At 38.4% G+C, this 21,040-nt stretch overlaps 1 protein-coding gene across 1 annotated transcript in view; it reads left to right on the top strand.

The window, feature by feature from the left end:
• LOC139717202 (ER membrane protein complex subunit 3-like) overlaps positions 1 to 17,802 on the top strand; it is a 208,802-nt gene extending 191,000 nt beyond the window's left edge. The window contains exons 2-8 of the mRNA XM_071628703.1: positions 11,642 to 11,736; positions 14,200 to 14,257; positions 14,666 to 14,759; positions 15,820 to 15,924; positions 16,483 to 16,644; positions 17,011 to 17,090; positions 17,448 to 17,802. Coding sequence (XP_071484804.1) covers positions 11,642 to 11,736; positions 14,200 to 14,257; positions 14,666 to 14,759; positions 15,820 to 15,924; positions 16,483 to 16,644; positions 17,011 to 17,090; positions 17,448 to 17,567 — 714 coding nt within the window. The 3' untranslated portion in view covers positions 17,568 to 17,802. The remainder of the gene's footprint in view (positions 1 to 11,641; positions 11,737 to 14,199; positions 14,258 to 14,665; positions 14,760 to 15,819; positions 15,925 to 16,482; positions 16,645 to 17,010; positions 17,091 to 17,447) is intronic.
• Positions 17,803 to 21,040: the final 3,238 nt, after the last annotated feature.

A 21,040-nucleotide genomic window follows, 5' to 3' on the forward strand; every position in this document is an offset into this window, starting at 1 on the left:
GACAAGCACAAATGCCGCTGGCCGGGTACCTGTTCATTTGAATTTTGTCAACGTTGTGCTCCTTTCACAAAGATGAACCGTTAAGAGACCCAACTCATTGTCTTTCACTGACGCAATCTCACACTTCCGGCCCCCCATAGAGACATTCCATCCACTAGTTGTGCCTTGTTCGTGATAGCATTCTGTATCAGACTTTCCTAGTAGTAAAACAGCATTTCCTGGTAGTCACCGAAAAATAACAAATAGAGGTGAATGTATAAAAACCTATAAGGACTGCACTAAAACACTTTCTCCTGGCGAGGAAAGCGTATGCATGTTATAGAAAAAAGACACCAAAGAGGTTATTCATAACTGTCAGTTATGAAGAATGCAATGTGGGTTGTGAGGAAAGAGGAAGTATTCCTCTTTCTATATGGATACATATATTGAAAATGAGCCTTGTATGATCGAGCACATCTAATCAACTTACATACAATGACAAATTGCACCTTTTTCAAAGTTTGAGCGTTGTCGTGAAGGAACAACGAAATTAGTAAGTCTTACTGATAGTGAATGACTGGGATCTATCAAGGAAAGTGTCGACAGGCCAGCCTGCATGACTACAGGTTTGTAATTAAGGGATTCTTCTAACCTTTTACGTTTCACCATGCCTCCGTTGTTGATATCTTGGTATCTCCCACAAAGGTAAACCAATCCAAACTTGGATTACCATTTGTGTTTTTTGATAGGCTCTCTGTATAATTATATTCAATTCAATTCGTGTTTATTTCATTAAAAAAAGGAAGTCACACAAGGTACATTAATAAATTCATATTGACAATACAAACGTTACTAGATGTGAAGACAGCTAGAAAAACAAACTTTTATGAGTAGCTGCCACCAGAACAACAGCATTTATTATAAAAGTGATATCAACTCGAACAAAGGTAATACATGTGCATAGAAAATATAACTAACTAGAAATGTCGCTATGGCGACTGGTATGCCTCCGCCATAATGCATGATTCTCCTAATAGGTCTATAGTACATGTGGACAATGTGTGATTACATTTTCACAAAATTGGCAAAATATTAAAATGACATGTTTGTCACAAATGTATTGAACCTTGACCTATGTTTAATTGGATGAATAGGAGAGCATGTATTTGGGGATTTAAGAACTTTGTCTTGACTTTGACCCTTTCATAAGTAAATGCAATGAGTAATTTTCAAGGTATAGAGAAAAAGTGCAATTTCTGTATTGAACAGTAAATTGTTATCATTTTCATCTGACCTTTGAATTATAAGAGAATCACTGTCAGGCAGAACATACATAAATATGTACCAAGTTTGAAGATAACTTGAGCCACTTCCGAGATATAGAGAAAGAAATAAGTTCGGCACTTTCACTTGATCTTTGACCTTTTGACCTTTGACCTTCTTGGCAAAAAAAAAAAAATCCCAGAGAATCTCTATTGGGTTATACATGCATACATCAAGTTAAAAAAAAAATAATCCTGCTGGCATTGCATAAATATAAGGAAAATAGTAAAATTTTGAAGTATTGCCCTTGACTTTTGACCCTTGACCTTTGACCCCATGAACCCTAAATTCCCTAGATAACCACTGCCGGTCAGTACATGCATATACTATGTTCCATGAAGATACCTTGAACAATTTCCAAGATACAGAGAAAAAAGTGAAATTTTAACATTTTACTTGACCTTTTGACCTTTGACCTTTTGACCTCATGACCCAAACTTTCACCAGAGAATCTTAATTGGGTAATACATGTATACACTCAGTTTGAAGAAAATATCTTCAGGCATTGCATAGATATGGGGGAAATAGTGACATTTTAAGCATTTGACCTTGACCTTTTGACCTTTGACCTGGAGCATGTGCCCCCAAAAGTTGATAGGCACAACTTCACCCCCTAATACACATACATGCCAAGTTTCATTAGGATACCTCCAAAGGTTTGGGTAGTTACCCTGTCCACAAAATTCATTACGGACGGACGGACGGACGGACGGACGGACGGACAGCCCGAAAACATAATGCCTCTGGCACCATTTTGTGGCGGAGGCATGATGATACTATAAACACATGTTGAGAGAGTTAAGTACACAACAGAACCAAACCCACACACTCACACACACACATACACGCACAAACGCAGTAATACCCGATGAATTCGTAGATTACATTTCTTTCTTTTTTTATTTAATAATGATTTAGATATTTTGTTTAAAGCATTTCGAGAAGAAATCATTTTTATTACCTCTGGCCAAATCATTCCAAACTATTTGTCCTCTATGATATACCAAACAGAATATAAACCAACATTTGTTTATAAATAGGTAAGTGATAATGTAGAGGATTTCTCAAACAATACGAATGCATAGCACTATTCATCTAAAACAAGGAAGAACGACTTTTAGTTTACTTATAAGATAATAGCGTTATGAATCGTACGTTAACTACTGTTAGGAAAGAACATATTGTATATTCCTTTCATTTATCAATCGTTTATCAAAACATTCTAAACTAGAGAACCATTCTGAGAGCGCAGACCTCCACCAAGCATGCAGCTCATTTCCACCACTGATCTTGTTCTTCCATAGAGATATCAATGATATCCACCCATGCGTACTTATAGCATTGTGTGCTGAAAGACTCCCGATTTCCCAATACCGGGTGCCGCCCCCCCCCCCCCCCCCCCCCCCAAAAAAAAAAAAAAAAAAAAAAAAAAAAAAAACAACAACAACAAACAAAAACAAAAACAAAAAACGGAACGGTGGACAAACAGATCATTTTGCTCCTCCTCGTAACTCCCGAGATGTGGAAATGTTTTTACTTTTGTGATAGACAACTGTCTAAATATTTCACCCAAAGATAGCTGAATTTCAATTCTGCAAATACAAAATCTCCCTCGCGTAAGAGGGGGATAGGCCTAACCCCTCCCATACCCTCCCCGTTCAGTCATTTCTACTTAATACACTTTAGATTGACAAATTTCAAAATGTTTCATGTAAAGTGTGCACCAGGTCTGTTACTTCAGTTTAATGCAAATGTTCCTTGGATGGGAGGAGATATCTAGATACTTTCAATTAACGGATGATTCCCCCCCCCCCCCCTGAAAAAAAAATAGTATACACTTGTGAGATTGAAATTTCCCCAGATTACATCATAAATGTGTTTACGAGATATTTGTTGCTGCCAGTAATTGCCAGCAGTTGCGGTGCGCCTCCATCCCTTAATTTCCACAGCGAAAAAAGTACAGCTACAAACGGCAGTTTTTGGACTGTAAAATGTCAAAATTTTCAAGCTCGCTCGTTCCACTCGCTCGCATTCAATCGTTATGTCATTCTCCTGATGTTGCTGTCAGCATGGACCGACAAGATCTATGCTGTCAGTAATTGCCAGCAGTTGCGCCCGGTGCGCCCCCACTCCCTTGAATTTCCTCAGCGAAAAAAGTACAGGTACAAACGGCAGTTTTGGGACTGTCTAATGTCAAATTTTTCAAGTTCGCTCTCTTCGCTCGCTCGCATTTAATCGTCATGCCATTCCCCTGATGTTGCTGCCGGGTAATTGCCAGCAGTTGCGCCCGGTGCGCCCCCTTGTTTTTCAAAGCGAAAAGAATATAGGGACTATACAAACGGCAGTTTTTGGACTGTTTTAATGTCGAGATTTTCAAGCTCGCTCCCTCCGGTCGCTCGCATTTAATTATTATGCCATTCTCCTGATGTTGCTGCCAGTAATTGCCAGCAGTTGCACCCGGTGCGCCCCACCCCCCCCCCTTAATTTCCTAAGCGAAAACATATAGCTACAAACGGCCGTTTTTGGACTGTACAATGTCAAAATTTTCAAGCTCGCTTGCTTCGCTCGCTCGCATTTAATCGTCATGCCATTAGATGGGGCTGCCGGGTAATTGCCAGCAGTTGCGCCCGGTGCCCCCCCCCCCCCCCCACCCTTAATTTTCAAAGCGAAAAAATATAGCTACAAACGGCAGTTTTTGGACAGTAAATTGTCGAAATGTTCAAGCTCGCTCGCATTTAATCGTTATGTCATTCTCCTGATGTTGCCAACGGCGTAGCCAGGATTTCATCTAAGGGGGGGGGGGGCGGTTAGTCTGCGAGGGAGCGAAGCGACCGAGCCCGAGCGAGCGGAGCGAGCGAGGGGGGGGGGGGGGAGGGTGTGGGAGGGGGTGTCCCCCCTCCCACGGTAAGAACTTTTTACATTTTGATGTTGCAAATGGTGCAATTTGATGCATGTTTTTGCACGTTTTATCGAAGTGAAACAGTCCCACTTGTTTAAGGTAGCAGTTTATTTTGATGTAGATTATTATTGAACAATTTGCCTATAAAATGGTATAATTTAGATACACGTCTTGTGTTAATTCTTTTCACTGAATATCATGAACGCGACTGAACCCGAGCGAGCAGAGCGAGCGAGGGGGGAGGGGAGGGTATGGGAGGAAGGGGGTGTCCCCCCTCCCACGGTAAGAACTTTTTGCATTTTGATGTTGCAAATGGTGCAATTTGATGCATGTTTTTGCGCATTTTATCGACGTGAAACAGTCCCACTTGTTTAAGGTAGCAATTTATTTTGATGTAGATTATTATTGAACAATTTGCCTATAAAATGGTATAATTTGAATACACTTCTTGTATTAATTCTTTTCACTGAATATCATGAAAGCGATTGAACCCGAGCGAGCAGAGCGAGCGAGGGGGGATGGGAGGGTGTGGGAGGGGGGTGTCCCCCCTCCCACGGTAAGAACTTTTTGCATTTTGATGTTGCAAATGGTGCAATGTGATGCATGTTTTTGCGCGTTTTATCGAAGTGAAACAGTCGCACTGGTTGTTTAAGGTAGCAGTTTATTTTGATGTAGATTATTATTGAACAATTTGCCTATAAAATGTTATAATTTAAATACACGTCTTGTGTTAATTCTTTTCACTGAATATCATGAACGCGACTGAACCCGAGCGAGCAGAGCGAGCGAGGGGGAGGGGAGGGTGTGGGAGGGGGGTGTCCCCCCTCCCACGGTAAGAACTTTTTGCATTTTGATGTTGCAAATGGTGCAATTTGATGCATGTTTTTGCGCGTTTTATCGACGTGAAACAGTCCCACTTGTTTAAGGTAGCAATTTATTTTGATGTAGATTATTATTGAACAATTTGCCTATAAAATGGTATAATTTGAATACACTTCTTGTATTAATTCTTTTCACTGAATATCATGAAAGCGATTGAACCCGAGCGAGCAGAGCGAGCGAGGGGGGATGGGAGGGTGTGGGAGGGGGGTGTCCTCCCACGGTAAGAACTTTTTGCATTTTGATGTTGCAAATGGTGCAATTTGATGCATGTTTTTGCGCGTTTTATCGACGTGAAACAGTCCCACTTGTTTAAGGTAGCAATATATTTTGATGTAGATTATTATTGAACAATTTGCCTATAAAATGGTATAATTTGAATACACTTCTTGTATTAATTCTTTTCACTGAATATCATGAAGGCGACTGGACCCGAGCGAGCAGAGCGAGCGAGGGGGAGGGGAGGGTGTGGGAGGGGCGTGTCCCCCATCCCACGGTGAGAACTTTTTGCACTTTGATGTTGCAAATGGTGCAATTTGATGCATGTTTTTGCGTGTTTTAACGAGTGGAAACAGTCCCACTTGTTTAAGGTTGCAGTATATTTTGATGTAGATTATCATTGAACAATTTGCCTATAATATGGTATGATTTGAATACACTTCTTGTATTAATTCCTTTACTGAATATCATGAACGCGACTGAACCCGAGTGAGAGGAGCGAGCGACGGGAGAGGGGAGGGTGTGGGAGGGGGGTGTCCCCCTCCCACGGTAAGAACTTTTTGCATTTTGATGTTGCAAATGGTGCAATTTGATGCATGTTTTTGCGCGTTTTATTGACGTGAAACAGTAACACTTGTTTAAGGTAGCAGCATATTTTGATGTAGATTATTATTGAACAATTTGCCTATAAAATGGTATCATTTAAATAATCTTCTTGTATTAATTCTTTTCACTGAATATCATGAACGCGACTGAACCCGAGCGAGCGGAGCGAGCGAAGGGGGAGGGGAGGGTGTGGGAGGAGGGTGTCCCCCCTCCCACGTGAGAAATTTTTGCATTTTGATGTTGCAAATGGTGCAATTTGATGCATGTTTTGCGTGTTTTAACGAGTTGAAACAGTCCCACTTGTTTAAGGTTGCAGTATATTTTAGTGTAGATTATTATTGAACAATTTGCCTGTAAAATTGTATCATTTGAATAATCTTCTTGTATCAATTCTTACACTGAATATCATGAATGCTGTCTGTTCAGCAATCAAACAGAATAAGCATGCACACGAGGGTGTAGATAGGGGCCCCCTCCCACACGGAGGTGATTTTGCGTTTTCAGACCTGAAATTCAGCGATCTGGTGCAAATTTTTGGTGCAATACTTTTTCATCGAAGTGTTAAAATCACGGAATTTAGCTCTTATTCCGAATGTGCACCATCTGTGTGTATGTATAAAGTCTAGTGAGGTAGAGCTTAGGGGAAGGGGGATTCCCCCTCCCGCTCGCGGAGCTTTTGCGTCATTTAGAATTGAAATAAAGCGATCTGGGTATAGCCACAGTCTACTTCTATGCATGGCGGAAGGGGGGGGGGGAGGAGGGGCGGGCGAGCAGGGAAAAGGCGTTGTGTTATCTCCACCCTTACTTTCCGATGGAGCTTTTGCCTTTTTAAGGTTGAAATTGAGATAATCTCGTATACGCATATTTGATGGAATCAACGTTTGGGAAATCACAAAAAAAAAAAAAAAAAACTGATGGGGGGGGGGGAACTGAGGGAGGAAAGGGTCGATTAGAAGGGGAAATTGCCCTTATACATGAGGGAACCTTGAGTTTTCGGAATATAAGTGATAAGTCTTGTGCACTCAGAATTATTCATAATTTTTTTTTTTTGGTTGTAAATCTAAAAAGTGTATCCGTAAAGCTAGGGAAAGAGGCACAGAGGGGGAGGGTTTGGGAGGGGGATACCCCCTCCCAAGCACGAGAGATTTTGCATATTTTGAATTGAAATTCAACGATCTGGTGCACACTTTGAGTGAAATATTAAAAAAAAAGAATCTTGATGAAAGGTTGCAAAGGACACCCGCTTCATGTGCATGCATACAGTATACACGCATTTTTTTCCGCCTCCCAAATTCGCGGTCCAAATCTTAGGGGGGGCGACCGCCCCCATCGCCCCCCCCCCCCCCCCCCCCCTGGCTACGCCAGTGGATGTTGCTGCCAGTATAATTGCCAGCAGTTGCGCCCGGTGCGCCCCCCCCCCCCACCCCCTTGATTTCAAAAGCAAAAATAAAATAGCTACAAACAGCCGTTTTGGGACTGTACAATGTCAAAATTTTCAAGCTATGTAATTTTCAGTTATGTAACTTTTGCATTGTACGATTATTCATTGTGTATCGTGTATTTTTAATTCACGGACTGGGTGAAAAACAGCCTACGGCTGAGCCCGGTACCGTGACAAAATAAAATAAATGAACGAATGAAATGAACGAATGAATGAAACATCGCTCGCATTTAATCGTCATCTCATTCTACTGATGTTGCTGCCGGGTAATTGCCAGCAGTTGCGCCCAGTGCGCCCCCCCCCCCCCTCTTAATTTCCTAAGCGAAAAAATATAGCTGGTAGTACAAACGGCCGTTTTTTGACTGTACAATGTTAAAATTCATGATCGCATTCATGATCTTCAGTGTGAGAATTAATACGAGAAGTTTCTCTAAATGATACCATTTTATAGGCAAAATTGTTCAATAATAATCTACATAAAATGTACTGCTAATTTAAACATGTTGGACTGTTTTAAGTCGATAAAACACGCAAAAAAAAAATTGCATCAAATTGCACCATTAATAACATCAATATGCAAAAAGTTCTCATTGTGGCATTGTGTCCCCTCCCATACCCTCCACCCCCCCCCCCCCACATTGCTCCCTCGCATCTAACCGCTCCCCATGAGATAAAAATAAAAATCTGTATACGGTGCATTTTGTTTTACCTGTTGTTGTCAACAAGCATTTATGAAAGTATTAACATACAAATATAACTCAATTTTCATTTTAGACATATAGGCCTACTGATAATTATGTACTATTCCATGGTTTCGGTACAGTAATCGACAGCAACTTGTAGGAATCAGATTTTATTAAGAAAATCGATCAAATGCGCTCAGGAGTTTGCATTGACGACCTGTTAACCGTATAGCCCAAGCTATTTTGACCCTTCCCAGGCCCCTGTATAACTTTGTTATTGTTTATTGTTTCATCATCATATTTGGCACATCAGTAGAGCATCTCACATCTCTACATGACTGCACATTTGATTTTCCTCAAGGTCACCCATAAAGGGAGCTATTCACCAAAATATAAAGAAATACAATGGGAAATATGCTAAAAACATGCTTTTTCTGTATAACTTCTTTATCCCAAGCGTATATGTTTAATGATGGATCAATCATTTTCATGTTTCCCACAAAATGATGTGCAAGTCGAAGCTCGTTATTTATTATGGTTGAAATTTCTCAGGGTCATCACATGGGGTCGCTATTAATGACAACAATAATAAATACATTATGAGACCTGTGATGCATTGTTTTCGATAGGTATATGCATAGTAATCACATTTCATATTTCCATATAATATTGGATTTTTAAGTTTGCAGATTGATAATGTGATAAACAGATGATATTAGAGTTATAACTTGGGTGAAGGAATCAAAATAACGCAAAATAGAACGGCAATCTTAGGAAAATACTGTTGTTTTCAATTATCTCTATTATTTCTATTGTTTTATATCTTTGTAACATGAAAACAAAGAAATTAATAGGAAAAACATTTGAGGGCCATAATTACTTCACATTTTGCTTCTTCTGCAAATTTCAGCCAAGAAACGCCGATTATTACACTATATTATTGTTAATTGGAAGTGGTACAGAAAAGTATGCAAAATCTAACTGACATGGTTGTCAATTTATGGTTGTCATGGCAACCAGCAATATCAGATATAGCAAACTTTATCAAAATGTTGGGAATAAGGCTTTAGGAAAAGTCACAAAATTGGGTTGAAATTGGATTAAGGGCGAAGGAGTGGCGAATGAAAATCTGGTGGGGGCACAATGTGCCCCCCTGGACTTTATAGGGTTAATTGATCGACACCTTCCTTTCACGACGCATTTGCAGGACTGTGATATTACTGAGTCTAAAGTTGAAAGTTCATTTTACTCAACAACCCATATTCTGGCCATCGGAGTCCAATTAAAAGTAATATTTCACGTTGTTACTTCAATAATCCAAACAGAGTTGCAAGTAACTTTATAATATACTATAATATATTATAATATAATAATAATGTCTTATTTACCCAGGGTAGCCTCTTCAGTGTTGCCACTGCTCAACCAGAGGGCCCTGCTATTATTATTACCCTAGCATTGCCAGGTACTCATTTATACACCTGGGTCGAGAGGGACATAGTGGGTAAAAACATCTTGTCCAAGGACGTAAGCACTTGCCGGGATTCGAACTCGGGTCTTCCGATCGGGAGTCGGGAGTCTTATCCACTCTGCCACAGCGCCCCCAAAATTTCTCTTTATACTAAACAACTATGATAAGGTAAATAGGAGGGAAGTGCGATTGATGAAAATAAAAACAAAGAAGAATGTACAGAAATACACGGTTTGATTATATACGATATATAGTGAACAAAACAGGAAAGAAACTATATGAAGAGAGATGAGAGAGAAAGAGAGGATTAATAAAGAGTAATAGGGAACAGTGAAAAGGATACAAAGCTGATGACAAATTCCTTGGACATATTAACGATTAAAAAAATACGAGAGACATATCACTGATAAAAACAACAAAAAAGAAGATTAAAAAACGTTAAAAAAATACAGATATATATTTAGACTAGTGAACAAAGAATGAAGGAAATATATGGGCATACGAGAGCAAGAATAGAAAGGAAGAGAAAGAGGGGAGAATGGGAAGACAAGTTCAGCAGATTACTCAATACATAGAAAGCACAGCCTGTAAAAAGACATAAACAAGCAACAAAGAGAAATACGAAAAAATGCTAGTCATGTAGGCCTACATATGTCATTATTAACTGTAAAACTTGGTTAAACTAGAAAGAACTGCCCTGTTTCCACAATTAGTTGATCCACCTTCATTTTGGGTATTTCCTGTGATATCTTATTAAGTATTTCTTTTGCTGTTCATTAAAGAGGCTGCAATGAAAAAGTAATGAAATCCATCACCAATATCATTCTTATTGCAGTGGGTACAGAATCTTTAATTTCCAGGAATGTGATTATACTATCTTCCAGAAACATTTGGCAATTTGGGATTAACACAACCGAATTTTCATAAAAATTTCTCTGAGAATCATTTAAGTATTGGGAGTATTTATCAAAATAAAGCTCCTGCTTGAAAATTCGAGAATTCTAACATAGAGAATAAAAATTTCTACTACATCACTACCCCACTTTTGCTTCAAACTGCAATTTAATCTGGTGTTAAATAAATTTACGCTTCTGCAAGAATGAAATAATGTTGATACAGGAATGTGATAGAATTCTGTGAGACCAATTTGGTTTTTTTTTATGTCGAGGTGTTATATTTTCCGATATTTGTAATCAATTTAGGTAGTTTTCACGTAGGAAAACTTTTTGTTTTGGATTTTGCTTTACTACAGTGTTTCGATGTGTCATTTTCCGATATTCGTGATAAATTTATATTGTTTTCACATTGGAAAACGTTGTGACTTGGAGTTTGCATTCAGTAGTATTTCGGGGTGTCATTTTCCGATATTTGTAATCGATATAGGTGGTTTTCACAAAGGATAGCGTTGTGTTTTTGAGTTTGCGTTGAGTTTGCATTAATTAGTATTTTGGGGTGTAATTTTCCGATATTTGTAATCGATATAGGTTGTTTTCGCATAGGATAGCGTTGTGTCTTGGAGTTTGCGTTGAGTTTGCATTAATTAGTATTTCGGGGTGTCATTTCCCGATATCTGTAATCGATATAGGTTGTTTTCGCATAGGATAGCGTTGTGTTTTTGAGTTTGCGTCGAGTTTGCATCAATTAGTATTTCGGCATTTATGATCGATCATTAATATCCGTATTTCTGTGCATCATTCTGCTTTACATTTTCTGAAATTTGAAACCGAAATATATTTAAAACGATGTCTATTTGGCCAAGAATTTATTAATTTAATGACATTTTCATAAAATGTTTGTTTTTTTTCAAGTTAGTGTTGACTGTTGAGCAGTTGCGTTTAGTCATTCTTCGATAGAATGGATTTACATGATCGATACTAGTTTTTGTTTCGAGAGGACTAACGTGAGAGTGGCCTCGGAAGAGCCAGGTCCAGGTACCGTAATTCATCCTAATTTTCACCGATAATGGTTTGTATTAGTTTGCATTAATTAGTATTTTGCATTAGTTTTCATTGATTAGTAGTTTGCATTGAGTTTGCATTCAGTTTGTATTAGTTTGCGTCAGTTTGCATTAGTTTGCATTAGTTTGCATTAGTTTGTATTAGTTTGTATTAGTTTGCATTAGTTTGCGTCAATTAGTAGGACCCGTATTCATAACTTTCTTCGTAGGAATTATCAGACATTATGTCAGCTTACTCCTCGCAAGCCAGAAAAAGGTAGATTTGCAGAAAGTTGGCGACAGGTAAGCTTCGTCTGAGGGATTGCCATATGAGTATGTACTGCGACTTATTATGTGGCCCCACCTATTACAAATCATGTTGTGTTCTAGACAGAGCTGTTGAGCAGAGGCAGAGCATGCATGGCATGGTGGACGATAGACAGAAAGATCCGTCTGTCCGGAGGAGTCTTTTATATTTTGTCATTAACGCTCTCCTCCGTATACAGAGGGGATCCGTGAAGCCAGACGCAGTCTCCGCGAAACATTCCTCGACGGACAGATATCAGATACAGACCGATCTTTCGGTCAAGGTGGACGAGTGCGAGTACGAGCAGGCAGAGACAGCAGAGTGATTATGTGATATGATTGATACTAATTGATTGGTGATACTGATCTGATCTACATAGTCTACATATTGCTGTGTCAAATTTTGGCAATCATGCACTTTATTACGCATCAATACATGATTTTACCCGAAGCAACCAAACCAAGCAGCAGCACAGTGCATGCGAATTCTATTTCTACTTAAGAGTAGAAAGACGATGCAGTGTGTGTATGTGTGTGTCAAATAGACTCTATTGTGTGTGTGTTATTATACAAATGACGCACAGGTCTGAGTGCGTCAGTCGGAATTGTGTGCATAAGGTAACTATGGAATGCTTAACCCACGAGGCGAAGCCGAGTGGGTTTAGGCTAAATTCCATAGTTACCGTATGCACACTATATTCCGACTGACGCACGAAAGACATGTGCGTCATCTGATTTATAGAATGGGTAATTTTTTTTTCAAAAACCCATTTTTCTATCGTGTTACCCGATGACAAAATTACTGGATGCATTTCCTTTTGGCTTGCCGTAAACGGGCATGCATACCCGTGCTTACCGTTTTTACTGGATGCATGGCCAAGCTGAGTGCGCGAACGCTTGCTTTAGTGCGCGAACCTTTGTTACAAGTACGCGTACTCTTGCTAAGTGCGCGATAACATGTTTACCACTGTGACTCTGCGTGCGGCCAGTAAAAATGAAGACATAGCTCTCGACCAATCAGATCGCAGGATTCTCGCTACCCATTCTATAATATGTTTATGAAAGCACTCATGTGGGCAAGAGTTCCTTTTGAGACAGCCACCCAAAAGTGAGTGCGTGCATCCGTGCTAATCGCAAGCAAGGTTAGGCTAGGTAGAGTTGTATAGATCTGCACTTATTTAGTACTAGTGTGTCTGGGATCTCAGGGATGGCTGTCTCAAAAGGAAGTCTTTCCCTTATGTGTTTAAGAGTATGTGTTACCGTCTACACAGCTATCAGTTTAAAAGCAGCCACCACATAGGGCCACATGCACACACTCACAGCTCACCTAGCCTGTAGCTGTGTGGCCAATGTGGGGTGGTTTGTGCAAATTGCGGCGGGCGGATGGATGAACATAAAAAATATTTATGTGATTGTTGTGGCTAGCTAGAATGTTCAAAAATCACATTTTGTTGACAGCAGATTGCATACTTCTTCACACTTTGCATCCATAAGGCACGAGGTGTATGATTGGCAGCCTAGAATCCTATAAGGAGATATTGTAATATTTTGACTAAGTTAGAAGTAATGATAATGAAACTATGTTAACGTAGATAGCTAGATAATTTCACTGAGGTACTGATCGTGACATTGGAATTGAGGAAAAGCAAACTTATTGGGTCAGTATTTCCCCTTGGATGGTGTGTGGTGTGTTGGGAGAGTCATGTTGTGATTTTCATTTCGCCTAATCAAAGTTTCATGTTTTCTCTGAGTCTTGACTTTTCTGTGCATGCCAGAAAAAAAAAAAAAAGTACTCAAAATTTTGTGTTTTCACTGACACCTCGAGACTGTTACTAGGTATTTGCACGCATATTGTAGATCCAAAGGGTTCTCTGGAAATCATCATCTACAAGTTTCATCCCGATCACCACAGACAAAAAACTGCTATAAATACTCGTTCATCCCAAGAACGATCACAGAGTGGAACACACTCCCATTGACAGTTACCGACATCACAAACAAAGACTCCTTCAAAGCAGCAATCCTACAGTACATCCAGGAGCAAAGCAACTAGCTCCCACACTTCTCTCTCCGCGCAATAAACATCAGCGCACCCCCTGTCCGGTTGGCCCCTACTAAGGGGTGTTGGACAGTAATCAAGAAGAAGAAGATGCACTGTGTGCTTAACAGTTTAACCAGGGAGGTAGGAAGCTCTCTTCCCACCTCCCTGGTATATCTGAAAATAATGAAGGGATTTTTTTTTTTTAATATTCCACTGCTTGTAGATAAAAGTTACTAGTGCTACTGTAGTAGGCTTACTGTGCTGGTGATAATCACACTGCGCAAAGACTGGTGGCTCCTCAAGCCATATAGATACATTTAGTTGTATTTTGTGGCACATTAATGTAAACTTGTGCATTTATATCATCTATAATACTTCGGTTGACATTGAAATTTCTTCTTTTTTTGTAACCCCATTAGCCAAGCATTGATGAGGAGTAGACTGCTGAGGGAGAATGGAAAGTACTTGCCAAGAAAGGTTGGTAATAACTGTCAGCTAGACATGACTAGCACATTCAGAGTAAGCAATGAAAACTGGCTCCATTTCCTACCATAGTAACCTTGCACAGAGATGCTACCCTCTTATTGTGTATTGTTTTCAAAGCCTCACTTTCTCTTACACTTCAAAATCTTAATACATTGGTCTGTTTGTATCCATTTCTGCTTCATTTCTGAGTCCTTTATTGATAATGTTTCTTGCCTAAGAATGTTTGTGTATAACCCTCAAACTGTCTGGCTCTTGTCTCACTCATGTAAACCATTACATTTTATTTTCAAGTATTTGGCTATTCTTAGTTTTATAATTGCAGTTTTATCATTATTGCTACAACACATTATTATCATTGTAATTATAATCTTTATTATTATTGTTTTTTTTGTTATTCAGTCATTCCTGATGAGGAAACACTTTTTCAACGATGAAGAGATTGGATTCTTCAAGACACAGAAGAGAGAAGGTCCTCCACCCAATCCTATGGCAGGTATGTGCTGCTACTATAAAGTCTTACTCATTACTAATCCTTGCTTTATCATGCTTTGTTTTTACTGCATTGTCTTATTCAATACAAAACACACCATGGAGTACATAGATAGGTGACACTGTTGATTCAGTTTTACAGACCATCAACTATTGTGAAGTATTTATTATGAATTTGCTCACATTCAAGAAGTGCCAAGACAAGAAGGCTAAAACCAAGATGTGAAACAATGTTAAGTTATCCCAGGCCACCTGATTATGTATTGCCCATAATTTTTATCCTGCCTACTTTTCAAACACTGAATAATTAGTGTTTATTAATGTCAATGTAGGGTCATTTGTCAATTAGTTGCAATAAAATTAAGTGAGAGAAATTACATTCAGGCTTTCAGTAGTAAAATAAAAGCAGACCTTTTGAATGGTTTTGCACTGCTGCCAAAGAGAGTAACATGCATTTAGAGTTTGCATCTGCATTGATCCTGAACAAATTTTTTTTTTTTTTTCTGACTTTCATTCTGCCTTTTGCTGCATTTTACACTGCATTTTTCCTCTTTTTTTCTTTTTCTTTTTAACAGCAGTGCAAACATTATTTTAGAAGTAAAGAATGTCTGAAAGCATTGCAGTGGTCAGACTAAGATTTCATAAAAGCCATGTACATGTGTGTCTTTGTAGTAGATTATAACTCATTGTAGTAAGTCTAAGTTATATCTTCTGTTGCATGCAGCTACATGGATCATTCTCATCCTTTTAGGCATAATGAAACACGGTTTTGTCTTGCCTTTTGGGTATTCTTGCCTTGTTAAATATTGAATAGGCATCAGAAGGTGGTGAAAATCGCCTGTATTTGTCCATCCAGTGGTGTGTTGGCAGAAGATATAACATATTGAATATTCCCAGAGTTGTCATCATGTCATGGCAGTATTTTTGTTACAAATCACTTGATGTGCAATTGAGATGAGTGCCAATACCTTTGGTGGTATTTTCCTTGAAACCATCGTGTGAAGATTTATTATTTTCTAGCTCTCTGACAATCTTGAGTTGCATTGGTATGTTCGTACATTCAGACCCATCGATGATGACGGACATGCTGAAGGGTAATCTGACCAACATCCTTCCCATGATTGTCATCGGTGGCTGGATCAACTGGACATTCTCGGGCTTTGTCATAAGTGAGTCGCTTTGTAATGTCTCTTGACTTTTGATCTACTATTGTGTCTTTTGCTCATTTGCTGGCTGACATGTTCGTAGGTGTGTGCCTCATTAATTTACCACTGACTTTAATATACATACTTTGTGAGCAGCAGTCTTTGTTTAGTCATAAGGATACCAAGCAGAGACTACTTTTTGTATGAATTTGTGGAAAATTAAGCATTTTTTAATACTGTGAAAATGAAATTTATATAACAACTTCTGTTTTAATCACTTTGTAATTAGTCAGAAAGTATCTCGAACAAGTGAGTGAGATGGATTTTTTCATAACACATTTGTTTTTCCAAATCAAAAAAACAGCAAGCAGTTCCAGGAGCTAGACGAGTTCTTGTTGACGCACTTGCCCATTGTAGGACAAATTGTGCAAGTTGGTCATAACATCTGTGCTTGATTTTCATCTGACATAAAGTAGGAGTTGTGTATTTCTAAATTGCCTATGTGCTTTGATACCTGCCCAAAGATGTAAGTTAGACACACCTCACTACATTTCATCATGGTGTTTGTTTCCATGGTGACAGCCAAGGTGCCATTTCCCCTCACATTACGCTTCAAGCCCATGCTTCAGCGAGGGGTAGAGCTCGCATCACTAGATGCTTCATGGGTGTCGTCTGCCAGCTGGTATTTCTTGAACGTCTTTGGACTCCGGAGTGTCTACTCTCTCATCCTGGGAGAAAATAACGGTGAGATTTCTTTCAAGCATACACCCTAGGTTGGGCAGAACTTTGTCTCACTAATTACTGTATTCTGTATCCCAGTGTTCAAGTTAGTTTTCTTTACAGTTTTAGGTAGAAGTGTACATTTTCACTTAAATTGCAAATTTGTTGGACTCTCAGCTACATACATACAAGTAGATATTGCATTCGCACATATGTCGTGAGAACTTCGCACAAACTGCACAAAAATGGTTTTTGGCTTCATTGTTGGAACGCATTCAAAGAGAAACTTTTCCGAATGTTGAATTTTGCCATTTGTAATCCTTTGCAAATTGTTCACGTGCTCCTTGAAATCAGCCCTTTATTAACCTCCCAATGTATTGATATCTTCAGCTGCTGACCAGGCACGGTTGATGCAACAACAGATGAACCAAGGCATGGCCATGTCTCCTGACCCAGCCAAGGCCTTCAAGGTATGTTACCGATCTCACCCCAATCTTACCCATTCACATTCATGGATGCCATGTCTTTAAGAGTACATGGCAAAGTTTGTGTGTTTTCCATTTGCACAGATTTTATCCTCCATCTTTCATACATTGTCTCTCTCTCTCTCCATGTGTATATGTGTGTTTACGTGCATACTGTATACCTTTTTATAAGCCTCTTCTTTTCTGCAGACGTGTGCATTTAGTTCTACTCTATTGCAGTTCTTTCTTGTGGTTTTATAGTTTTCTTAAAAGAACAAAACAAGTTTAGTCATTCCTGTAATGGTTTATAATTTCTGCATTTAATATTATCCTGTCCACCACCTGTTTCCTGGCTACCCACAGGCCGAGTGGGAGGCACTAGAGATAGCTGACCACCGCTGGGCCCTCAGCAACGTGGAGGAAGAGCTCATCGGCAGGACCCCTACACCCGATGATATCTACGTGAAGGACAAGTATATATGAGTACAAAGCAACCTGTTTCAATGGACAGTGTATATATATTTTAGTTTTTGTCTAAGCCATGGCAAGGCAAGGCTAGGGAAACACTTCATTATTTTGGGAACGCTCATCTGCATTGATATTGATGCTTGAAACAATGCACAAAATGGCACCAAATAAAAAAAGAGAAAAAATGAAGATATTACTCCAGGTGACACAGTGATTTGAATCTGTAACTTCGCTGGAGCTCACCTTGTAAAAAGCACTGTGGATAAATTTCTAAACTTCAAGTGTCAAATATTTATATTGAATAGGTTTTGTCTGTGTTTTTACATTATATAAAGGCACGAATATAACTCTAAATGCAGACATTCAAAATAAGGTGCAGTACAAGTAATCTGAATGAAGCACATGTTAGTAACATAAGTGGTAATGAGACAGGCAACATTTTGTTTGTACCTGAAGGAGCACCAATTTTATCATTTTCCTTACACTTCTTCATCAAACCTGCCCCTGAAACGGAGAAGTAAATTGCTATGTACTCTTATCATTAGCCATTGCATGCCTTGGCAGATAATAGCGGATTGTTTTGAAAAATAACTCTTCATTGCCATGGAAATTACTCATTATATCTCAACTTTTCCATATCCTGGCTATGTAACACACTGAAGTACAAGATATCTGTGTGGTGAGTAGCGTAACAGATATTTCCTGTGCTGTATTGCAGATTAATGTTTGATCTACATGTTGTTATAAGGACGTGGACCTCATGATACATACTACTGGCACTACCAGATTTAACACATCAGGGCCCCGATTTGAAATTTCCTTACCACACAGGCTGCCATAGACTTACAGTTGAAATCAACTATATAATCAATTTTAACTCTTCATAAAACAGGGCCTAGGCATGGGCAAGTCATTGCATGAAGTGATATTCTGCCAGAATACCATTTCTTGGTCAATTGCCGAGTGTGGATTGTACAAATTTATACACAATACCATGATTTTTATCAGTGATTTTTTTTTTTCCAGGCAGCTTGGCAAGAGTGGATACTCATAACTGTGAAATTGTTCAAATAATTTTCATCATAATTAAAGGTATATGACACGCACACAATAGTGTAGACTCATCAAACTTGTTTTGCCGTCAGTACGGTTTTAGGGTGAAGGATCTAATGTTTTGGAATTGTTATTAATTCCATGGTAAGTCATCAGTGACATATATTTTTGTGTGTAATAACTTGCTAGTAAGTGAAGCGGATGTGTTTTCCTTATTTTTGCTTGATATTTGTTTTCAGTCAGTATCAATGTCAGAATGTTTGTTGGCTATAAAATATCAGTCTGTGATTGATTCTTTGGATTACACTTTGTTTTGTTAATTGAAGATTGTTTTAGCTACATCATAATTTGGTGTTGCTTTAAAACAAAAATTGAAAATATGTGTTTGGTGAAATAAGTGCTGACTGTCCAATATATGTGTCATACTGACATTGTTCAGTATTTTCTTGTTTCTTGTCCTGATTTAGATGTCCAGGTATTTTTATTTCAAAGAAATAAACAACCAACAACACATTTACAATTGTTTTTTATTTAGAAAAAAAAAAGTTTATTGCCTTCCATCAAACGTAAAAAAATATAGATATGAGTACTGGAAAATGAAAATTATTTCAGAGGGGACATTTTTTTTTTTTTTTGTTACAGCAGCATATGGATTGGTGGTACATTACCTTTACATAATGACCTCCATGACCTTCATATCACACATATTATGTCATGGGTACTTAAAAGAACAACAGAACAAATAGAACCTAAAAGCCAACAACAACAACTAAACAGGAACCCTATTAAGTACAAAGACATGTATACCAGTACATGTGCAGTGGACTCCCGTTGTAGCGAAGTCCTGGGGACCGGCAGTTTTCTTTTACTATATCGAAATTTCGTTATAACCGAACAAATAAACGATGAAAATACTTAGAGTGGATAATGCTGCGGCCTGAATTTTTACTTCGTTGTAACCAGAATTTTGTTGTAACCGTGTTCGTTATAATGGGAGTGCACTGTAAGTACTTCTAAGTTTTATTTACCCAGGCAAGTTTGAGCCAACATTGCAACAAAAATATTGCACAAAAATTAAAAGGCATGTGTAGAAAATAATAACCAATGGAATTCTCACAGAACATGAACACATTTGTAGCTTAGCTTGTCTCATTGATTTTGAAGAATTTTCAAAATAGAGTTAATACCATACTAGCATCAAAGACATACAATGTTGTATGCACAAAAATCTTAAGGATACCTCCTTTATGACATAACAAACATAGATATGTGATATATCAAACTCCTTGGAACCTATTAGATAATGGTGTTATGGCACATAAAATACAAAGAAGAAATTACTTTGATTTATTAGTGATTTGTTGTACATGTAACAGTTGTTCTGTATAATGACTATCCACTTTTGACTACTATACTTTAAAGATTTTTCTTCCTCACAATTCTGAAAATTCAACAGAGGCGTCGGGTCATGTATGCATACAAATAGAGTGAACTCTTGATATAAAGAACACTCGTGTAACAAAATTTCAATATAACATTTGGATTTTCATGGTCCCAAGGAGTGTGTGGAGAGTTCAATGTACTCTTGCCTCACCTCACTATCCTACCTCATCATCCTACCATACTATTAAACCTAACCTAGCCATCTGCTAAACGAGTGAGACATTTTACTGGGCTCATGAAGCAATCTACATGTACAGTGTATTTACATTTCCATCAGCCATTATTAAAGGACAAGTTCACCTTCATAAACATAAGGATTGAGAGAATGTAGCAATATTAGTAGAACACATCATTGAAAGTCTGAGGAAAATCGGACAATCCGTTCAAAAGTTATGAATTTTTGAAGTGTTTGTGCAGTAACCGCTGGATGAGAAGACTACTGCAGTGCACGATGTCACATGCGTACAACAATATAAGGAAAATAAAAAGAGAATTTCACAAAATTTCATCTTTTGAAAAAAGTACACATTCCCTTGACTCGTTACCGACATATGTCATGGGTAATATTATTCCCCCTACCTTTAGAAAGAGGCAAGTCAAATGCTCTTTTATTATGCGAAAAAAATGAAAATATGTTGAATTTTCTTTGCATTTTCTTTATACTGTTGTACTCATATGACATGACAAGCTGTAGTAGTCTCCTCGTCCAGCAGTTCCAACACAAAAATTTTTAAAATTCATAACTTTTGCATCGATTGTCCAATTTTCCTCAAACTTTCACTGATGTGTTCTACTAATATTGCTGCATTTTCTCAATCCTTATGTTTATGAAGGTGAACTTGTCCTTTAATTGGTATTTCAGTAATGATGCAAGCACACATGCACATAACACATATAGGCCAGGACCTGCTGTTGCAGCTGAGATGTGACGTATTTCATCTTTTCATAATAATTGTGTACAGCCTGTGAGGGGAAAATATGATGAATATTTT

This window comes from Diadema antillarum, unplaced genomic scaffold (genome assembly GCF_040938485.1).
Source record: "Diadema antillarum isolate AM-2024a unplaced genomic scaffold, OU_Dant_1.0 scf00000072, whole genome shotgun sequence".
Classification (NCBI taxonomy): Eukaryota; Metazoa; Echinodermata; class Echinoidea; order Diadematoida; family Diadematidae; genus Diadema; species Diadema antillarum.